This window comes from Vigna umbellata, chromosome 5 (genome assembly GCF_029865625.1).
Source record: "Vigna umbellata cultivar VRB3 chromosome 5, Vumbellata_1.0, whole genome shotgun sequence".
NCBI lineage: Eukaryota > Viridiplantae > Streptophyta > Magnoliopsida > Fabales > Fabaceae > Vigna > Vigna umbellata.
Genome location: NC_142169.1, coordinates 32,920,960 through 32,939,118, shown reverse-complemented (window position 1 = coordinate 32,939,118; position 18,159 = coordinate 32,920,960). Strand labels below are relative to the sequence as shown.

Below are 18,159 nucleotides of genomic sequence, written 5' to 3'. Positions count from 1 at the left end.
TGCAGGAAGTAGTAGCCCGTGGCCGAATACGATATAGGATAAGCGTAAGAAAATATGGACTAGAATTCATGATCGGAAATGTAGCTTTGTGAAATTAGATTGCTTGAATTCACAAGTATAATAAATATTTCTCAGTTAATTATGCTAGATTTGTTTGATATTGTTTATATTTTAAGATGAGTCCATATTTAAGAGTGGAAGTCACAAATATAACTAATGCTTCTTACAAGTAACTTTGTTGGATTCGTGCGTAATTAAATTTGTTGCATAAAATTATGATATAAATTAATTATAGCCAACTAACTAAATCTAAATCTAATGTTTCATTAGACATAAAGTAATAATTACAAAAAGTTGTTTGGGGAGTATTCGTAGAGAAAAGTGTATAAATGGTGTAGTGGACAGGATTTGACAGTTGTCGTCCAAGATTGTTTTAAAGAAAATGAGATGATGTTTATTTTAATTATTTAAGTTAATGCATCAACACGTGTTCAACATATGAACCGTAACATTACTTAGCAAAGTGTTCAACATATGAAGTGGTTGAAGAACATCCAATAATTGGAACACCACTTATGGAAATGGGAGCACCTTAAAGGGGCAAGTTGGGCCCCACATAGTGCCTCTACTATGGTTTGCCATTTTATTCATAACACTCGTAAGAATTAATTATTCACTAAAATATATCATCCATTTCAAATCACCAAATATATACATTACTTTTATTTTATACCTTATTTATACGATAAATTATGTTTAAATTTTGAAAAAAAATGTAAAAATATGCAATAATTAATTATTATAATTTAAGTAGATAAATCAATGCCTTTAAAAAGGTAAAGAGCTGTCTTTTATTTTTATTCTTTCCTCCATTGCATTCTTTGAAAACTATATAGAATGTTTGTTTTTGAAATAAAAAATCTTGAGTCCACCAAAGAAATGTGTCATTTGGTAGTATAAATAGATGACATATCACTTTAAAATCAAGAGAGAAATCTTTCTACCTTCATTCTTCACTTAAAGATGAGAGTTCTTCAACTTTTTCTACTAACTAGTCTTGGTTTAGTAACCAATGTGTCAACTCTAAATTCTTGTTCAAACTGTGGAGAGTTCATTGTTCCATATCCTCTGAGCACAAATGAGAATTGTGGAGACAAAAGGTACAAAGTTTATTGCAATGATGAAAAATTAGAATTTCTTTCTGCAACAGGAACTTACTATAAGATCCTTAGCATTGATCCGAGTGCTAACAAACTTGTGATTATGCCACCTCCTATTTTGAAGAACACTTGTTATTCTTCGGATCTCCTAATGGGAGGTTTGTTGCTTGATGAAAGCTTGCCTTTCAATATATCTACACAGAATACAGTGTTGTTGTTTAATTGCACTAACAATATCCTTCAATCTCCACTCAATTGTACTTCAAATAGTATTTGCAGACAGTATGAGAAAAAGGTAGAGGAAGGATTTGGTTGTATGAACACTCTTTGTTGTCATTACTTAAAGGATTCAGCTATGAATTCTCATAAGATTAGAGTCAGGATTGGAAGCTGCACAGCTTATACTTGTTTAGTAGGTTTCACACCTGATGACCCTCTTCAAACTTGGAATTATGGGATTGAGTTACAATGGTTGTCTCCTAATAATTGATTAAGATTATGTTTTTAGTTTCATGTCAGTACAATAACTCATTTCATGTAATGTTTTCTCTTGTTTAAGAGAAATCTCAATAATAATGTGACTTTAATGATCTTATTTACAACTTATTATTCAATTTGTGTTAAGTTATTACATTATATTTCTTAATTTTATTTTTAATTTTAGAGTATATTTTTTACTTACTGTATGTATAAACTTTTATCTCTTATTATTAAGTATAATTCAGCTATTTCTTTTATTATATTTATTATAATATTGATATTGTAACATATTTTAAGAATCAATCAATGTTATTCCATTGCAATATAAAAGAACACTCAGTTGTTCAAGAAAAAAAATTAATACAATTAAAATCGTTATGAATTATGATACATTTGATTTATTATAAATCGAAAATTGTTATCAATCTTGATGACTTTAATTTAAATTAAAAGTTGTCACCAGTTTTAACAACTTTCATTTAAAGAATTTAAAAAAGTTTCATAAGTACGACTTATTTATGAAATTTTGAAAAATTGAAATCTTCAAGACTCATGATAACTTATTCTAAGTCTATGAAAAAAGTCAACTACTTATTTTTGAAATACTCTTTTAAAAATTTGTTCTATCATCATATACATAAAGATTTATTATCTAAGGATGGTAGAAAAAAAAATACTAATGCAAACATTCACCATTTAATCAATTTTTAAAGGAAGATTGTTTTTTATTTGACCAACATAGGTGATATTAAATACATGAGAGCAAGTATCAAGTTGTTGATAAAAATATTGAATATGATGTAAATGGAAAATAATATAACTATATACTTTTTAAATGGGTTAAAGAATCCAAATGCTCTAATATAATAATATATACATTTTTTTCTGATAAAAAAATGATTATATATGACTGTTTCATATAAAAATTTATATTACTTTTGGCACGTAAAAAATTGTCATAAATTTTTTATGACTTTCAATTTTAGAGAGTTTTACTAACATTATATTGAAAAAAAAAAAATTAACACTTCCATAATTTTTATCAGATTTAATTTCATGAAATTAAAAATAAAAGGATTTCTATTGAGGAAAAACATTTGTTACATTAGAAAATATAAAGTAATTTTTTTCCATTTTTTTCACTTTTATAGTTACATAAAATGAGTAATGAGAGCTAATATTAATAAAATCGTTATGGAAATGTTTTTTTTTTCATATTACGTGGAAAAAAAGTGTTTCTCTGTTCATAAATATTTATCAATTTTATCAAACATCTAATTTATTATTTGCGATATGTAATACACTGTTTTATTATGAAACAATCTGTAATACCACAATATTTATTTAACCTACTTTACCACTCAAGCTTTTAAAATAAACAAATTTTTAAATACCACTAATATTAGGAAACATACATTAGGGAAAAATGTTCTAGGAATAAAAGTATTTTCCAAAGAAGAAAGATTCCAGGATCTTTAATTAGTTTATGAATAAAAAAAAGAATAAAGATTCCAGGATCTTTAATTATTTTATGAATAAAAACAAAAGAATAAAGATTCTAAGATCTTTAATTATTTTTTCTATCATTTGTTTCCACATTTATTACTGTTTTTGTCATCAACCCTTTTCCACTAATATATGTTCACCACAAGTATCAACACTATCATAATACTTTGTTGATTTACTATTTTTTTTTTCATTTCAAGTAAATGTCTTTTTTAAAAATAGTTTACATACAAAATATTTATTTAAATAGATACACGAGTTTTCTAAAGCTAAATACATCATTCATTTTTTTTTCAGAAAGAACAAATACATATAAAGATGGCAATTGAACTTTTGCCGAAGAAAATGCCATAAGATGACATTTATCTACTTTTTTTGTATAAACTAAATACATTATTCATAAATCTAATCATGTATAATTTGTTTCAAAACTTCAAATCCAAAATAAAGAAGAAAACCATTTATACAAATAAAAAAAATAATTGAAAAGAAAAAGGAAGGCTAAAGTTGCCCTAATATCCCACTCTACTCTCCTCCTGATAATAAATGAAGACAAGATCCGATTAAGATTATAATGGTATTAGTGATTAAGATTTGTATGAGTTAGGTGTCGACTTCTGGTTTGAGATTAAATATTAGTCATTAAATTGGGCAATTTGATTGGAGCTTGGGATTCATTTTCTGAAATTTGTGTTTAATATATATAATGAGTAGAGGCAGTAGTGGATTACAGATTTGACTGGTGGTGTTCGTAGATAATTATTGTTAAAGAATATAAGGGTATGGTTGATATTTAATTAATGTTAATTAATTATTCAGGATTACCTCATATTGTACGTGTAAACCAAAACAGAAAAAATAGCTAAAATTTTATAAAACCCTAACATCCCATTTTGAAAATGAAGTGGGTTGTCCTTTAATAATAGTTTAGTATTATTATAAGGTAGCAGTGGTGAAAATGGGAGGTCCTTAAAAGAAGCAAGTTGCAGCCATAGTGGGTCTGGTCTGTCATTTTATGATTAGTACCTAATCATAATTATTCACTAAAATATTTAATCTAATTCATAAAACACTTTAATATGCAACACCTGTCTTAGCAACTTGAATCTGTGGATCCTCGTATCACATCTCCTAAAATCAGAAAGATATACACAGATAAGCCAACACGCTCTTATGAGTAGTAGTAGTCTTTCAATCCACATCACATGTTGAGTAGTTTAAAATTGTAACTGTAATAACGGTCATGTAGTTTTGACCAAGCCTGTTTTACCTTTTATATACTTGTCTGTACTGTTTTTATTTTAAATCAATAAAACATTTATTTTATCAAACAATTTTAGAGTTTATATTAATTTTGGGTTTAATCCTTAATTTTATAAATTATTTCTAAATATATATATTATCTAATTTTTTATTTGATATTTATATAATTATAACTTATAATAATAATAATAATAAGCTTATTTTTAAAAATAACAACTATTTAATTTAAAAAATACATATATATAATATTAGTTTATTTATTAGTTATATTGAATAAAAATAGTTAAATTACCGCCAAATATATTTAATTGGTAAATCATGTTTATAAAAAAATTACTAACAAATAAAATAGTTACAAATTTGTTGGTAAATGTTTATCAATAATTATCAATAGATTCTGATTGTAATATCCACGATGAAATATGTGATTGTATGTTATTCTCTCACTTCATCTTTCTTTTATTTTTTTCTTTACATTTTCATATTTTTCATCTCTCCTCTTCACCTCCATCAGGCTACCACACCATGATTGTCACATCTTGGTCATCCTCTTCCTTTTTCTCTTTTCTCTTTCTCCTTTTTTACCTTCTTCTCTAACTTTGGTAATCACTGTTGCCAACATCCTCACCTATACATCACCGACGATCATCATATTACTGATGAGTCTTCAACCACCACAAAACTAATGAGCCTTCAACCACCACAAAGCCATCACCAAGCACCACCATCACAATGTTTCGTCATATATTGATAATAAATCCTTAGCTAAGGGACCAACCACAAGAGCAATGATTAGTTGCACACATGAAGATTGGACTTTCAGTGAGTTGAGTGGACTCAAGTTTTTATCTGATAGCCAAGATCAATGTAAATAAGTAGAACGAGTAAAATTGATTGTTATTATATCCTCCTTTTCTTTAAAACACACAAACAATATTTTAAATTGTTTATATAAATTAAATGGATAAAAGTTTATATTTAAATCATCATTTGTGTAATATGATAAAAAGATGTGAAAGTTTAATGGGTCATAACTTCTTAATATTCGTAGAATGTCTATTAAGGGAGGAAGTTCACTAGGGAGACACAACACCAATAAGACCTAAGTCCAACTACATAAGGGATTGATACCACTCTCAACGAAAAAACCTTAAAATAATGGGTTAATGAGTCTTCACCTTTATATGGTGCTCTAATTTCTCATTTATATCCAAACTTAGATTCACACTTAGATTTCCAAGAATTTGAATATATGGGATTAGTATTATTAAGTTAGTGAGATTATTAATGTGATGTTGTAACTTAGTTGAGTTAAGTATTTGTTAGAAGGAATGTCATGAGTTTAACTTTCACCAAAATAAAAAATGTTAAGAATATTAGAATATGTGTAAAGTGGTCAACTTGATCAATCTTGAAAGATTAGTGAATCTAGACAAGTTTGATGGATAGAAAATTAAACAACTGATTATGGAAAATAAATTAGACTCAATCAAAATTTAATTAACTTTATTTTTATTAATGGATATTTACATACAAGATACTAATGTAAACTCATAAGAAATTAGGGTTAGGAAGTGTCTTTTTATTAGTTCATGTCTATACAAAAATTAAACACTTAAAAGGATTTTAGGTGTCAACATGCAAAATTCTTGAAAGAAATGAACAAAGAAAAAACTGTATACTTACTATTTATGAAAAAAAAATTAATAAATTCTAAAAATAATATTTAATCTTTTAGAATCAATTCAAACTCAATGAATGTGAATCTAATTATTGTGATTTGTGTCAATCTAATAATAGATTCAAATTTTAAATGAATGTCAATCTAATTATTGTGATTTGTGTTTCGAACTACAGCCATCGACAGTTGGGCTATTTGCAAATTTCTACTTCAAATTTGAGATTTAGTTGAGTCCAAAGTACTTAGACTTTTTTTTCACATCACACTCTTCACACTTTATTTACAATTTTTTTTAACAATAAATTAAGTATTACTATTTTATTGATATATATTTAAAACGAATCTATAATGAATTATCACGTAAACAGTTATAAAAAATTATTAAAATTCTTTTTTCTTTTTTATATTCTCAAAATACTTTTTTTCCTCTAACCTCCCAGCCTCGTCACTGTTTCTGCACATCCATAGCTTCAGGTCACTAAATACAAGAGGATATTTTTAATATATATTTAGAAATTATTAATTATAGGAATTATTTTATATAGTTTGGAAATCAATTCAGAAACATACAAGGTTTTTAAAAATGTCTTCACAAACTATGAAAAAGGGTTAGTTTAATGAACAGGTTCAATATTACAAATAAATTACATTAAAACATAAAATTTCGGTTTAAATAGCATTTGATAAATTTAATTAAATCATAAAATGCAATCTAAATAGAATTAAATTGAACCAACTATCTTTAATTTTTTATTTTAAATTAAAGTTTAAAATTATTAAAATATCCTTAGATTTAAAATTATATTTTTTTTAATAAAATTGCTAAAATATATTAATTAAAAAAACCTAGCAATATGGAGATTAAAAAAATGCTGTCCCCCTTATTTCTCTTTTATTATTGTATTTTCAAAAATCTACTAAGCACTGTTGGATTAGACTTTCGGGTGAAGATGTCCGTTAGGTAAAGTAATGTTTAAATAAAATTATAATATTTATTCCTCAAAGATGTCAAATCATTTTATTGCCTATTCTAAACCACCAAAGAAAATAACTTGAGAAAACAGCTCTCAAAACACCTACATAAGAACACTTATTTGTAAACAATCGGTAGCATCAAATTACAATACTGTCATCGGTAGCAATTTTGTCCACTTGTTCTATTAACCCAACAAACTCAACACTTCCAAGAAAGTATTATTATTTCTAGCAAAAGCAAACAATGTTTTACCAATTTATCCTCTGCGAGAGTCCGTTAAGCAATTTGGGGGTGGGGGTTCACAAGAATCCCAGCCTCCGGATTCGGATACAATTGATATATATTTGTATTTGTATAACACAGATTGGAAGAGACAAATGCATTTGGGCTGTAGCATTGAAGTACTCTCAAAAGAGAGGCAGCCACAAAAGCTTCAGTTACTTACAAATACAAGCCGTTAGCACATTCCACTAGAATTTTTTATCTACCAGAGACAAATTGTTTGTTCTGTCAGTCGGTCCAACAGCTGAGCAAAAGCCAGAATCAAACTTACAGCAAGCTCCAAAACACCTACTAGACCTATCTCAATTCTCAACCCATTTCTTACACATCTATGACAATCACCGCAAATATAAAATCAACCATGCTCACATGCTCACACTGCCAGAGAAAAATTATACTAATATTTACTATGTTACTGTAATACTAGATAATTACTATGCTATAACGGTGGTTTTGCTGGGCCTTTTTCCTTCCATGGCATCTTTCTTCTTCCGACAATTTGTGCAGAGGAATGGGCCTTCCCATGGGTTCGATGCAGGAGAGAAAAAAGGTCCAGAATTCACAGACAAGCCATCACCAGGGGGTTGGTCCACTTGGCAAACCGCACAGCGGAAAATGCCAGAATTCTTATTAAGCGGAAAATCCTTACCCAGCCTGCAATTTAAGAAAATGTAGAATTTAAGAATTACTCATGCATATACACCCACATGTCAAGGGAATCATTTGATTCATCTGTCAGTTAAGTTGATTGCACTTCAAGAAATAGCATGCAAGCCAGTAATCGTAAAGGCTCCAAAGTGGAAGAACTTACCTTTCAGTAAGCATTGCAGAACCCTCTTCAAATAACTCCTCCACAACACCAACTGCAGAAAGCTTATTGGTACCTTTGTTCACTGTGTTCTCAGACTTTTTCCCAAAAAAGAGAAGCGAAGTTAGCATATTATGTTTCTTTCTTGGAGTTGGGGGTAATACAGGAAGGTCAGAAGGAATAATATCTACAACAAGGCAGGTTGTATCATCCTTCAGGCCTCTTGACCTTAGAGCTTCCTGGGAAAAAGGGACAAAACGAACAATTTACTAAATATTGGACATCCATTCCTCAAAAGTATTGGAAGAATGTCTGAACAAATCATCACCTTAACCACTAGTTTTGCAGCAAGATCTGCAGGCAGACCCCGACATGACTGGGCAGCCATATCAGATGATAAAGCATCCCAAATACCATCAGAGGCTATAATAAGTCTTCCACCAGCATTTGAAAGCTGAGAGATCAATAGACAAATGTTTATGAACTCATACAGAGATCAACAAACAAAAAACATAAGAATGAAACTAGCTCACCTTCACTTGCTTAACATGTGGTATTGGCACAATAAATTCCCCAACGTCTGTGTCACCAATTGATCTAGATAAGCACAATCCACCAGGCCAGCAGCGAAGAGGCCCAACCTATGAATATATTTGCAGGACAAAACTACTAAGTTTAAGCACTCTTTATTACAAAGCACAAAGGCTTGCATCATACCTCGTTGCCTCCAAATACATTGAGTCTTCCTACTTCACCACCACTGGCAGTCACACGCTCCCTTTCCTCCGCATTCTCTTCCAATCTGTGATCAACTGTCAAGAGAGAAACAACACCTCCCTGAGTATCTAATATGCAGCGTGAATCCCCAACAGATGCGACAGTTATAGTCCATCCATCAACTAAAACAAATGTAGCTGTCGTTCCGGAAGTTTCCCCTGCAGATGAAACAAAAAAGATCAGCTTAAGAAAGCACAAAATATCTATGAAGCAAGCAAAGAATATTTCGTACGTACCCTTTTGCTGAAACTCTATGTCAGTCTTCACAAAGCCAACAACCAGTGCGCGTGGAAGGGCCTGAAGCCATGCATCCCTGCTAATATCTTGGGGTATTGCACTCAAAACATTACTTAGCAAGCTTTCCTTTGCAAAAATAGCAGCAGATATCCCGTTATGCCCATCAAAGATCTGCAATCAAGAATTTCCTATGAATATGGTAACAATGTGGGAATAAATCAACGGTCCATTTTATCACTGAGACATGTAAAAAAGAGAAACATAATGCTCTTCAATTCCCATTTGAGACCTACTAATCCAGAGAAAGCACCATTCAGAACCAACCACCAATTCAGTCTTAGGCTTTATTTCGATGAAGTTCTTCATAAATACTTATAAAAGAAAACATGAAAAGCAAAATGAATCAAACTTCTTCCATAGATTAAAATCAATTTATGCACTCCAGTTTATAGAAAAGTTAAATGAGAAAACTCACAAAATAAATCCCCATAGGTTGATATTTTTACTTTAGAAAAAAAAAATATCTTCTTTTTTTCTTCTTCTCCCATTAATGATTACATAAAAATTTATCACATCAAGACATTAACTAAGGCCATTTTTCTCATTTCCTAACATTCAAAATCTTCCCAAAGTATAAAACGATGTCAATCAACTTAAGTGAATATAGGCGAAAACCAAGAAGAAGAAATAATACCGCAAAGACAGAAAACGCCGTTGATGCATCCCCCGGAACCCTGAGGCAATCCGTCTTGATCAGAAAGTAATCTTCTCCTTTCTTGGCCAATCCAGATTGTCCATACTTCACGAAAGGTTTTTCAACTCTTCCATTTCGAATCTCACGGCCAATCAGAGTTCCCAATGGAACCGGCGATGACTTCGTCCTCGATAATTCAGTCCTACTCATCTTACCTCAGTTCAGAATTCAACATTTCTGGAACGGCAGCAAATAAGATATTCCTAACCGTCCAAATGAATTCGAGGAAAAATCAATAAAAATAAAAAACACTAGCTGTCATCTACTAGATCTACGTGTAATATATCAATCGACGCGATTTATTTATTACCAAAATAAGATCAACGTGTGAAACAATAAATCTCGAAGAACAGAAGTTGTGATGCATAATAACGCACATAATAACGCACATTACCGTGAAACAAATCACGTGTCTCAGATAAAGTATCAAAATCAGGAGAAATCACCACCAGAAGAATTAATAGCGAGCCAATGTCTCACCTAATTTGTGATTACAGATAACGTAGTTTAAAGAGAAACACGGAATTACTGAAATTTGTTCGCCATTCAGCTCAATTTAGGTGAAAAAACAGGACAGGAAAAGTGTGAAAAACGGTTTACATAAAGCATTGAATGAGTACAGTCTAAAAGTGGAAATGACAAGGAAAATTAAGTAAGAGATGAAAATGCAGTAGATCGAGGAGCGAGAATGAAGTACATTGCACATCGGCAAAAGCAGACGCACTAGCGGTTGAATTTCCGAAGCGGTGGAGACGGCATTTTGGGAAGAAAAGAGGTTGATGAAATGCCGATAAACCCTAGAGAGCTTTGCAGTGTGGCAGATGCAGTGACGGAGAAGAAGAGAGCTTTGCTCCGTGACTGTGATTTGATTGGTAGATAGAGAACACGCACAAAGTAGTCCTTTTTGGTTTTTGTTACAGGAAGGAATCCTCATAATGACTTTTTTGTCCTAATATTCCTTCTAAATCATAAAACACTTAACCAGAGGAATGAGGGTAATCCTGTTTTTTCCATGTTTTTTATAACAATTTTACACACTTTTAAATTAAAAATATCTTTAAGAAATTATAACACTAGTGTGAAAACATTTTTGGTAATTTAATGATTCAAAATTATAAATTATTTAAAATAATTTAATGGTTCAAGATTCTAATTCTAATTTATTATTGCAAACTATGCTTATTTAGTCGTCCAAGTTCCTATTATCAATCATTTATAACATGAATTTATTCAGACGGTTTTAGTCATCTCCCTTTTTTAAAATAATTTATAGAATGATTAAAAGGGGTGTAATTTGTATTTCACGTATGTCTCATTGATTTGTAAAGTAGATTTCACATTTTTTACTTATTGATATTCTTATTATATATCGTTATATAATATATAATAGTAAAATAATGTTATAACATATATTAAAATGTATTATAATAAACTAAAACATTGGATTTTTTTACTATATTTTATGAACATCTTAAAAATATGTAGTAATTTGGTGATATATATATAAATATATATATAACCAAATGTGAAATAGTTATAAAAAATACTAATAATTAATATAAACATACTAATAAAATATAAAAAATAAACGGTAATAGTAAAATAATATATACTATAATCTTAAGGGACAAAAAGTTTCTATGCTAAATGATATAATAATTAATGATCTGAAATGTAAAATGGTATAAAATTATGTAAAGAAAAAAAAAACCATAATAAAGAAATTGCGGATAATAATAGGGTTATTCTAATAAAATAAAAATAGAAAATTAAAATTATAAAAACAAAAATAAAAGTATTCCTACCTATACGTCCCACTATACAAGTCTAGTTTTATATACTTCCGTACAAGGATACATAAGTTAAGTTAATGTTGTAGAGATCAGTTCAATGAATACTAAATAAATACATGAACTCAAGGAATTGGTTGAATGTTTTGGCCAGAATGTAAAATGAAAGAAGCTCTTCACCTCAATTCCTGAACATAATTACAGATACAAAAAGGTGATATAAAAAAACTACTAAGCTATCAGTTCAGTTGTCTAGACATACACCTACATCAATTTGGTCCAGTGCTAAAGAGTTGCAACATTCAAATGATTTCTCTGTCAGAGTCGATGACAATAACATAAACCAATTCATGTTTCTTAAATCTTTAGAAGATCACTTTGATGCCATAAATATTTAAAGATGAAGAAAATGAATGTGAAGTATATCTTTGATGATGATTTAGCTCATAAAAATGTCATCAAAGGCAGTGAAGCAAGGAATGAGAAAAGGCTTAGAAGAGCATATTCTCACTTGGCACTGTTCCCAAATCTTCTCCTTACATCAGAAGATCCTGGGGGCTTTCTTCCTTGAGTAACTGGTTGTTGTTTCCTTGATGAGACGGGAACAGGCACAGGCACATGCACAGGCACGGGCGCAGGAATGAATGATGGGATCATACTCCTATTTGCATCGTAGGTTGTAGGAAACCCAAATGAACAAATCTTATAGTTAATATCTTCTGAGAGGCTTATATGCAACTACAGTAAGTAACTGACATAAACTGTAACCAAGAGGGTAAATTACCTGCTGTCTGCGTTCTTTATTGATCTGAGATTTGTTTTTTTCTTTGCTTTAATGCCTAATCCACTGGAAATGGTGATTGGTTTAGGTATTTGTGGTGGCCAATGCAAGTCTGACTCAGAAGAATCACTAGTTACAGTAGCAATCTCGTGTTCATCTGATTCGTCTGTGGTAGTCATATCAAAACTGGGTCTCCGTAAATCTTCATTGTCTTGGTTGTCCTTTTTATTAGAGGAGTTGTCTATTTTAGAAGGCTCTGAGAGAAAATTGAGACTTAACCTCGGAGAAGATTGTTTGCTTTCTACTTCCCACGCTCCCACAACACTATCATCACTAGTTATGCTGTCATTTCTGTTCATGGAAATCTTATCACCCCAATCTCCAGAAATTGATTCTTTATCATCCTCCTTTCTTTCACTTGTGACACTTGTCCATTGAGGTGAATTGGCATCCATGTCATGAGGATCTAGGCTTTGTCTTTTCAACGTTGAAGCAACATTTTTCTGATCCTACAAGATATGTTATTAGTATTTTTCCATAAATAAAAATATAATGTGTGTTAAATAGAGATTGATCCGATCACATGGTTGGAGATCCCGTAATGATTTATCAAATTGCAGGAAATAAGGTAAGTAACGTGTTACTTACGTCCAGGCTACTAGAATCATCTTTTGATAGCCTACGAGATCCACCACTGGAAGGCCGATGCACAGGAGGAGAAGATGCATATGATTTATGCTTAGGTGTTTCATTGCAATTATTAAACTGTTCTGCTTCTCCTTCCTTTCTCGCTAAGGCTGCCTTCAAACTAGCAATCTGACAAATATATTGCACAAAAATACTCAAACACACTAAACATTCAATTTGAAGTTATCGTGATAAAATCGTTAATGCAAAGAACCTGTTCTTTAAGCTCTTTCACATCTGAATTGTCTTTATTAACTCGCGCTGAACCGAGTTCGACAGTGGCGACTCGTTCGGCGAACTTGAGTGTGCTAAGTGTTTCTCCAAGAGCTTCGGGCTCCGGACTTATATGAACAAACATGAGAGTCTTTGCTTGCCCTCCTAGGACCCATAAAACACTTCATTAATAGCCAAAAGGAGAAAAAACAAATGTCGTATGTGGTCAAATGAATAGAAAACACCATACCAAGAGAATCTTGAAGTAGCTGAGTGAGTTTGCTATTCCTGTAGGGAACATGTGGACTCTTTTGGGCAAGGGCAGAAATTACATCTCCCAATGCAGAAAGTGACTTGTTGATATGTTGAGCCTCCTTGAGTCTATCCCCTGTAGCCTCCGTTTTATCAGCCCTCTCACTTCCTGCCAGATCAACCAGATGCATGCAACCACGAATTGTGCCTCCTGAGGTCAAGTTCTTTCCTTGAACATGAACTGTAAGACAACTGCAATATTATACCATAAATAGTTAGAGTATATAACTAAAGTCTACAACTTACAATTACAATCTTCTAATTACCTGTGAGACCGACTACTACGATCATTCATGGCAGTAGAACCAACAGCACGATTCTTATGTCCCAAGTTCATCAAACTTATGACATCAGAAGTGCATGAAACCCGAACAAGGTTAGCATCTGGAACGTTGATGCCATTAAGGGAACTATTGCGGATGTCTAACGTATGAAGGTGTCAAGAATTACATTAAGCGAAAAGAGAATCGACAATTGAACATGGCGTACAGATATATATACATATATATATAACTCTGTTAGTATATTGTCAAAGAAAGGATATCTTTTATTAGCGCCATCGGACAAAAGTAGGTCCCTAACTTGCTCGTTGTAAATCTCAAGCATCTGAACAGAGATTTCATAAGAAATTGTATCTTTTCTTTGATCAGAGAGATAGAAAAGGTCTCCTAGTGCACGATAGTTGACACCTATGGTCTCATCGTTAAGTTCATCTGGCCCAGACTGTATCAATACATAGTTACATTAAAAATTAAGTTGTTTGAACAAGAGGGTGAAAACAAGGTTGTTTGAATCTTTTACCATAGTGAATGTTTTTCCTGATCCCGTCTGGCCATAGGCAAATATGCAGACATTATAACCGTCCAAAACAGAACGAATAAGAGGCTGTGTGTCGGCAAAAACTTCTCCTGTAACCAAATCGTAAGTATCAACAATGATGATAAATATAATGAGTAAAAAAGTTCTAAATTGTGACCACAGTCACAATTTAATCAAACTCCTTGATATTGAAGGAAATTACAGAAGTTGTCATACTGAGAAATAGTGTTTTTTTTCAAAACCTTGAGTAGCAACAAGAAGGACAAATTATGACGAACCTTGGGTTGCAGAAGGACCAAATGCTCTATTGAAATTAAATGTCTTCTTCCCCTCTTTACCGTATTTGGAAGGTGTTATGATTGAGATGCTTCCATCTTCCACGTTACCGACAGAGCTATAATGACTTGGTTGACCACCCAAGAAAGGTCGGACTCTACAGTATACCCTAATATTTCCTATCAACATGAAATTTTTGTTTAACCTTCACTCTCATTTACAACATGAGCAATCAAGGAGACTAATCATAGATATAAAGTCTTGATCATTACAATTCACCTTTCAGATCTTGCACTACATTATATAACTTGCGGTTTTCTTCAAGAACTTTATGGTATCCCGAAGCAGCACAGGTTAGGCTGTATAGGTGCTTGCCTATTAAGGTTAGACAAGTAATTAGATAAATGATATGTTTTCGTTAAATATTGACTTAGACGGGTTTATTTTGTCATTAAACTTACTTAGATTAATGATCTCCTTCTGGTGTTCACTTTGCATCAATTGCATTCCTTGTTTTGTTTGATGGACAATGTTTTTCAATTCCTAGAGAAAGTTTGCATTGAATTAGTTATTTTACCTCTTTAGTTCCTTGACAAAGTCAACATCGCATTCTGGTATATACTGAAAATTACCTGGATGTTTCTATTTTGTTGCGCAACTATATTTTGCTGCTTCGAAATCGATTTTTTGTGGATTGATTTTTCATGTTCATTGCACATCTTTTCACAACTTTCCTCTCGTTTATTTTCTTCCCTGTGTTCATCTTGAATGTCACGCTCAACTTTTACATCATGTTCATCTCGTATATCATGTTCATCTTTTACATCATGTTTATCTTGTAGATCATGCTCTTCTTGTACAGCATGTTCATCTTCCTTTTCTTTCACCTTAATAATTATCAAACAAAAAAAAAAGTAGACCAGTTGAGATCGAGATAATGATCAATCTAATCGTTTTTATTTGCACACTTGTAAGACGAAAGCATTTATGAATCTGAATTTTACCGTTTCATTAATAGAAGCAGCTTCTGAAATTGAACATTCAGTTTCACACGGTGCTGTATCTTCCCTAGTTGTTTTATACTGCCAGGAATTAACAAGTGTGACTTTTTTTGCCATGGGGTATGAAATTGAACATCGCTAGAAGAGAGAGACACAAACCATTTTACATCGAATTTGCATGTGATGTTCACATTCCTCCATGACTTTGCTAAGCAAGGATTCCACTGCCTGTTATAGCAAAACATTTCATATCATTAACGAATGTGGTATAGCACCAAAGAAAAAGAAAAAGAAAAATCCAGGATAAATTCATTGAACAAAAACAAAACTGGTTTATGCTACATACGTACAAGTATCTTTTAAATGTTTTGTTTTTGCTACATATATTAAAGAATCTTACAGTGAGAATTTCTTCTGGATTTTTGTCGGACAAATATTGACGAACGAGTGAATTTAAGGAGAAAGAACCCTGCAGATAGCAATTCAAAAAGCTTTGATGTTATAAACAAAATAGTAAAATATTATAAACAATAAAGCTTCCTAACCCTTTCGCTTCGATCTTGTCCGGGATCACTCATATAACCACCATCTCTATCCCCTGATGGCAAAGGACTCATAGACTTCATGAATGGTTCTGAGTTTTTCCTCGTAATTCGTTTCGCAGAGATAGGTGGCTTTGCATTCGCAACCCCACTATATTTCCCAGATGCACTTCCTCCAACTTTTCGTTCGGCATAAGACTTTAGCTCTAGAACACAATCCACTACCCTCTCAGAGTTTCCTCCCTGTAAGTACAACAACGAAGCAGAAACCAAAAAATGGTTAAAGCTAAAGAAAAATTAGATTGTGCTACATATAAATTATTATAATCTAGTGAATCCATCAACGTACTGAATAGAAATTTTTCAGACTCATTAAAAACCACCTGTTCCAAATCAGAAACTTCGAAGGTAGGAAGCCCCATTTCCTCCACAGCCACAAGAAAATTCTTTATATTTTCTTGGTACTGATATGCAGATGTTGTTCCATCAGGAATAATAACAGAATCACAAGGTTTTTCAAATACCTAACAACATAGGTCCAAATGTCCAATAAATGTCAAAACAGGGTGCATGCTTGAGGAGTCAACGTAAAGTGAAACATCAAACATGTATATTAAACATGATGCGGTACCTTCGACACTGTTCCAGGTTGAATTTTGTTAAGAACACTACATAGGATAATCCCACTACGCAATCCAATCCTGAAATCTCCTTCAGAAGGTTCAGCTGGCAAGTCTTTCCCTCGAACAACTCCAACTGTTTTCCGTAGCCAACCAGCTGCTTCATACCTTCTCAAGGCTGCAACACGAAACGTGAAATATCCGTGTTAAAGATCCATGTTACTCTTTCTTGAAGATCACTTACGTTTTCTATAGTTCATGCAATTACTAACGGACAAAACTTTAAAACAACTGTCTTTGGTGTTGTTCTAAAATTGGATTCAAAGTATTCATAATATAAAAGATTAAACAAAGTATATATAAGTTTTTTTTTCATTACAAGTATGTATTTCCATCATTGTAGGAACAATCAAGATCCTTTATTGAAGCCAAAAGAATAAAATTTTCAACAAAACAAGATTCATTTATTGGTTGAAACTTGAAAAAAGCATCTTTTTTGGCCAAGAAAAAAAATATTAGCAGTGAGTAAAGAATTGGAATTGATAAGAAAAGATGGAGAAAAAGGATTATTATATATACAGGTTTCTTCAGTTTTTCTGGATGCCGAGTTTGCGTCTAAACGACCAGCATGCTGTTGAAGAACCTCTTCAACCACAGAAGCCAAAGAGAATGTTAAAACTGGTTCAGTTGCCATTTTCTGGCTTCAAGAAATTCATAAGAAAAAACACCAAGCCGATGGTGGGGCCAGACTTGGACTCAAATGTTATATATTAACCCAAGACTCGTAAAGAAAGTTTGATCTTAAGGAGAATAATTAAAAAAACTTAGCCATGAGTGAAAAAAGGTTTCTCAAAGGAAAAGAAAATGGGTGGATAAATCTGAGAAAAAGGTTGAAAATGAAAGAAAAGAATGAGGGAGAATGTGAAGGAATTGAAGAAAGCAAAGAGAAAGAAAATGGGTTTGGAATTTCTAGTCCTTTCTCTCGCTTTCTCTTGGTTCTCTGCATTTTCTCCCTCTAGTTTCGTGTCTATATTAACGTACAAAACCGAACCCCAAACTAGTTCCGACCTTCCCGCTATGTCATCACTTATTCCTTTTGTATTTATTGGATCATAAAATGTTACAATTTCTTGTTTATCCAAATGAGGTACAATATAATTTACCATTACAGCTCAGATTATTATGTACATAAAT

At 31.8% G+C, this 18,159-nt stretch overlaps 3 protein-coding genes across 6 annotated transcripts; 1 reads left to right on the top strand and 2 right to left on the bottom strand.

Annotated features, from left to right (window-relative positions):
* The first annotated feature begins 999 nt into the window (after positions 1–999).
* On the top strand, positions 1,000–1,685 carry LOC148198158 (wall-associated receptor kinase-like 20). The gene has a single exon (XM_088115234.1). The coding sequence runs from the start codon at positions 1,024–1,026 to the stop codon at positions 1,648–1,650; it is 627 nt and encodes a 208-aa protein (XP_087971360.1). The 5' UTR covers positions 1,000–1,023; the 3' UTR covers positions 1,651–1,685.
* A 5,703-nt stretch (positions 1,686–7,388) lies between these two features.
* LOC124838953 (putative protein phosphatase 2C 5) lies at positions 7,389–10,820 on the bottom strand. Of its 2 annotated transcripts, none has more exons than XM_088091892.1 (8): positions 10,622–10,820; positions 9,865–10,066; positions 9,170–9,341; positions 8,874–9,091; positions 8,690–8,797; positions 8,485–8,610; positions 8,160–8,395; positions 7,389–8,002 (listed from the first exon to the last, which is right to left on the bottom strand). In XM_088091892.1, coding segments are annotated over exons 1-8 (1,284 nt in total). In that variant the 5' UTR covers positions 10,624–10,820; the 3' UTR covers positions 7,389–7,782. The 2 variants fall into 2 exon arrangements, with proteins under 2 accessions (XP_087948018.1, XP_047170640.1); XM_047314684.2 differs by having other exon boundaries at positions 9,865–10,127; positions 10,622–10,819.
* Positions 10,821–11,877: 1,057 nt separating this feature from the next.
* On the bottom strand, positions 11,878–17,685 carry LOC124838958 (kinesin-like protein KIN-14G). 3 transcript variants are annotated; one of them, XM_088116322.1, is made up of 20 exons: positions 17,545–17,685; positions 16,977–17,143; positions 16,729–16,869; positions 16,349–16,588; positions 16,204–16,272; positions 15,963–16,031; positions 15,807–15,884; positions 15,614–15,689; positions 15,435–15,541; positions 15,264–15,345; positions 15,082–15,177; positions 14,805–14,981; positions 14,509–14,615; positions 14,252–14,430; positions 13,974–14,135; positions 13,646–13,899; positions 13,397–13,560; positions 13,144–13,311; positions 12,499–13,004; positions 11,878–12,375 (listed from the first exon to the last, which is right to left on the bottom strand). In XM_088116322.1, exons 1-20 carry the CDS (start codon positions 17,657–17,659, stop codon positions 12,222–12,224), a joined length of 3,111 nt encoding a protein of 1,036 aa, XP_087972448.1. In that variant the 5' UTR covers positions 17,660–17,685; the 3' UTR covers positions 11,878–12,221. The 3 variants fall into 3 exon arrangements, with proteins under 3 accessions (XP_087972448.1, XP_087972449.1, XP_087972447.1); XM_088116323.1 differs by having other exon boundaries at positions 15,435–15,536; positions 15,627–15,689; XM_088116321.1 differs by having other exon boundaries at positions 15,435–15,689.
* Between the last annotated feature and the right edge of the window lie 474 nt (positions 17,686–18,159).

What these genes read in the sequence shown, in the direction of transcription:
- LOC124838958 (XM_088116321.1), bottom strand. Translation starts at nt 17,659, where the DNA reads ATGGCAACTGAACCAGTTTTAACATTCTCTTTGGCTTCTGTGGTTGAA. An exon ending in CAGGAAAAACATTCACTATG is followed by an intron (nt 14,431 to 14,508) that starts GTAAAAGATTCA and finishes GTATTGATACAG; the next exon opens with TCTGGGCCAGATGAACTTAA. An exon ending in ATAAAGAACGCAGACAGCAG is followed by an intron (nt 12,376 to 12,498) that starts GTAATTTACCCT and finishes CGATGCAAATAG; the next exon opens with GAGTATGATCCCATCATTCA.
- LOC124838953 (XM_047314684.2), bottom strand. Translation starts at nt 10,074, where the DNA reads ATGAGTAGGACTGAATTATCGAGGACGAAGTCATCGCCGGTTCCATTG. An exon ending in CGGCGTTTTCTGTCTTTGCG is followed by an intron (nt 9,342 to 9,864) that starts GTATTATTTCTT and finishes TCTTGATTGCAG; the next exon opens with ATCTTTGATGGGCATAACGG. An exon ending in CTGCAAAACTAGTGGTTAAG is followed by an intron (nt 8,396 to 8,484) that starts GTGATGATTTGT and finishes CCTTTTTCCCAG; the next exon opens with GAAGCTCTAAGGTCAAGAGG.
- LOC148198158 (XM_088115234.1), top strand. Translation starts at nt 1,024, where the DNA reads ATGAGAGTTCTTCAACTTTTTCTACTAACTAGTCTTGGTTTAGTAACC.